The 1,148-nt window shown below is 49.0% G+C and overlaps 1 protein-coding gene across 1 annotated transcript; it reads left to right on the top strand.

The window, feature by feature from the left end:
- On the top strand, positions 1-929 carry LOC125555874. Its single transcript, XM_048718685.1, has 3 exons — positions 1-137; positions 235-321; positions 405-929. The coding sequence occupies exons 1-3, from the start codon at positions 51-53 to the stop codon at positions 657-659; spliced, it is 429 nt and encodes a 142-aa protein (XP_048574642.1). The 5' UTR covers positions 1-50; the 3' UTR covers positions 660-929.
- Positions 930-1,148: the final 219 nt, after the last annotated feature.

The following is a 1,148-nucleotide window of genomic DNA, read 5'->3' as shown; positions in this document are numbered from 1 at the left end:
CCCATTCCCATCTAGACTTTGAATTTTTGTGAAGCCGCCGACTGCATACGATGGGTCTCTTGTCTGCTAAGCCGGCATGGAGCGGCACAACCATGGGCGGTGACAGTTCCGTGGTGATCATCCTCTCCACCCTTCAGGTACAGTTCTTCCCTGCCATGAAATTTCCTTCACCTGCGAACTCTGAATCAGCACTAGCATGGAGGGGGTTCCTGAAGGAAAGTGTATGTGATGCAGTCGTCGTCACCGACCCGCGCCGAATCCGTAGGGAGTTCCTGGAGCACAACGGATGCCCCCGAGCTCGTCTTCAAAGGCGACGGACAGGTGAGCCCGGCTAACCAGGATTACCACTTGCTGTCGAAAAGTTCTTGTCTTCAACCCCTGTATATTGTCTATTTTTCTTCCAGGGTGATGTGATCCAGCAAGAAGAGACACGCCTGGTGCCTCCTAGAGAAGGGCTAGATGCGAAAGCTGAGCGAGTTCCAGCAGACGAAGGATTCGATGATTACGATCCAGCATTTCCTGACCAGTCCACGTACAACAATGCTGGCTCTGCCGTGGTATCTGCTTCTAGAGTAGATGATGGCAAGGGAGAGGATGGTTCTGACGATGAGAGGGAGGTTAGCAGCCAGCCACCTAAATGGCGGCGTAAATTTGAATAAAACGCTATTGTGTGACGGTGTGGCATTGCTAGGTGGGGGTGTGATTGTGCGCTTGTACCTTTCTCCTATCGCGTAGATCGCTGGCGCAAAACCACGCCGCGTATTTAGATTATGTGTGTCTTTTCTACGATTTCCTTCTAGCTTATGTCCCGATGTTCAGTCTCAGTGTCCAGCCCGGTGCCTTTGAATGCGTACTCGAAGGTACACTGGCATTTGTATTCACCATAATCATTGTATAGTCTATGTACCATTTCAAAGAAGCAGGCACGGGCGGGAGAGTGTACGTTGTGTATAAAAAAGGTTTGGTGGGCTAGTGTTATTTCTAATAAATTAATAATTTGTCTCGCCGCACTTAGTACTAATTGTCTTATAAACAAATGCCATTAGGTCATAGCCTTCGGCAATTATTAAAGTTCTCTCCGGGTGAGGTTCATTGTCCGATGAACGAGCAGTTCAGAAGGAGGGGCATATTAAATGCTTCGAGTGGGT

The sequence above is a fragment of the Triticum urartu genome, chromosome 5 (genome assembly GCF_003073215.2).
Source record: "Triticum urartu cultivar G1812 chromosome 5, Tu2.1, whole genome shotgun sequence".
Classification (NCBI taxonomy): Eukaryota; Viridiplantae; Streptophyta; class Magnoliopsida; order Poales; family Poaceae; genus Triticum; species Triticum urartu.
Note: the sequence above shows the minus strand (reverse complement) of the source record. Positions and strands in the feature narration are given on the sequence as shown.